This window comes from Corvus kubaryi, unplaced genomic scaffold (genome assembly GCF_017639235.1).
Source record: "Corvus kubaryi isolate FWS band 111438036 unplaced genomic scaffold, C.kubaryi_AGA036_p1.0 split3-37304, whole genome shotgun sequence".
Classification (NCBI taxonomy): domain Eukaryota; kingdom Metazoa; phylum Chordata; class Aves; order Passeriformes; family Corvidae; genus Corvus; species Corvus kubaryi.
This window is the reverse complement of record NW_024582087.1, coordinates 2,138,498-2,140,248: the sequence shown is the minus strand read 5'-3', so window position 1 is coordinate 2,140,248 and position 1,751 is coordinate 2,138,498. Positions and strand designations below refer to the sequence as shown.

The following is a 1,751-nucleotide window of genomic DNA, read 5'->3' as shown; positions in this document are numbered from 1 at the left end:
GGCGCCATTTTTAGGGGCCATTTTTAGGGGCCATTTTTAGGGCGCCAGTTTTAGGAGCCATTTTTAGGCGCCATTTTTAGGGGGCCATTTTTAGGGCGCCATTTTTAGGGCGCCATTTTTAGGCCACCATTTTCAGGTGCCTCCATCACACCCAGGCAACCAAAGCACGAGGGGTGGGCACCTAAACCCCAAGGTAGGCATCAGGGTGGCCTCTCACCGGTCTGGTTGAGCTGCAGGGTGCTCTTGCTCCACTGGGACAACCCCACAATCGCCACCATCTTGGCGCCCAGGCTGGAGCGTCGCTTCTTGCTGGCGGTGAGGGTGACGGAGTCGGCGCTGCCGCGGGCGCTCTTCTCCAGGTTGTACATCTCGCCGCTGATGCTGGAGCTGCGCACCACATTCCGGGCGGATGAGGAGCTGGCATCCCCGTTGAACATGGTCAGCGCGCCCGCCGGCACCGGCACCGGCTCTGCTGCCCGGGATCAGCTGCGGGGACAAAGCGGGGACGCCTTGGGCACTGAGGGGTGGCAGCGGTTGTGGCACCGCTGTCGCATCCCCGCAGGGATGGGCGGTCCCCTCAAAGTGTTCACAAATCCGGGAAATTCAGGTGGCACCATGCAGAGAGAGCTGGAAATCAGGGAAAGGTTCTTCCCCCAGAGGGTGCTGGGCAGTGCCCAGGCTCCCCAGGGAATGGGCACGGCCCTGAGGCTGCCAGAGCTCCGGGATTGTTGGACAACGCTCCCAGGGATGCACAGGGTGGGATTGTTGGGGTGTCTGTGCAGGGCCAGGGGTTGGACTGCATGATCCCTGTGGATTCCTTTCATCTCAGTATATTCCAAGATTGTTTTCCCACCCATGAGAGCAGGATCCCCCGGGGGAACACCCAGCCCTGCCTCAGCTCCCTGTAGGACCTGGACACTCCCAACAGCCAGGAGACACCAGGGTGGGCAGAAGGCTCTGAGTGTCACCAACCTGCCCAGCCAGGGACACGGGGACAGCCCCATCCACCCCGAGGGTGTCCAAAATCGCATCCAGCCAAGTTTTCCCTGCACATCCCCTTCTCCAAACTGTGTCCAGGTCAGCCTGCTCCAGGTGATTCCACCCCGGGATGGGAATCCCTGGAGCAGAGAGTGCACTGGAGCTGGATGCCAGACCTCCCGCACGGCCCTGCCGCCTTCCCTTGCCCATGAATATTTAAACTCCAGCGGGATGGAGCATCCATCTTCCAGGGAAAGGTGAATTATTAACTGCAGGCCAAGCGAAGCCACTTTGTGATAATGGATGGAGGCAGCGCCTGGAAAAATGTTTCCCTTTCAGGAGAGAGGGATCGGCACAAGCGCGGGGAAGCTGCGGCACGGGGAGTGGGGCAGGCTGGGGGCTCTGCTGCTCCACAGCGGGCACGGCTGGGACGGGACCTGATGGGAATCATGGACTCAGGGTATGACTGGGATGAGACCTGGCAGGAGCTGTGGGATCAGCTCCAGCACCGCTGAACTCGTGGATTTATCAATTCCAAGGGTGAGCGGGTGTTTAGTCATTAATGTCATTAACGAGCTCCCTCCTGGCTGGGGTTTCCCCCCTGGCTCTGCCCGGGCACTGACCCACGGCCTTCTCCCCACTCCTTGTGCCCAGGGGGGCTCAGCACTGAGCTCCAGCTCCGGAGGGATGGATCCCCTGGGATAAAGCCATTGATGTGGGATGAGCCCCAACTCCAGAGGGATGGAGCCCCTGGGATAAAGCCATTGATGTGG

General features: G+C 60.5%; 1 protein-coding gene across 4 annotated transcripts in view; it reads right to left on the bottom strand.

Moving 5' to 3' along the window:
- Positions 1–1,751, bottom strand: part of RIMS3 (regulating synaptic membrane exocytosis 3) — a 15,828-nt gene that overhangs the window by 4,644 nt on the left and 9,433 nt on the right. For all 4 annotated transcript variants that reach the window (XM_042015566.1, XM_042015567.1, XM_042015564.1 and 1 more), the window contains exon 2: positions 218–486. In XM_042015566.1, the coding sequence (XP_041871500.1) occupies positions 218–437 (220 nt within the window). In that variant the 5' untranslated portion in view covers positions 438–486. The remainder of the gene's footprint in view (positions 1–217; positions 487–1,751) is intronic.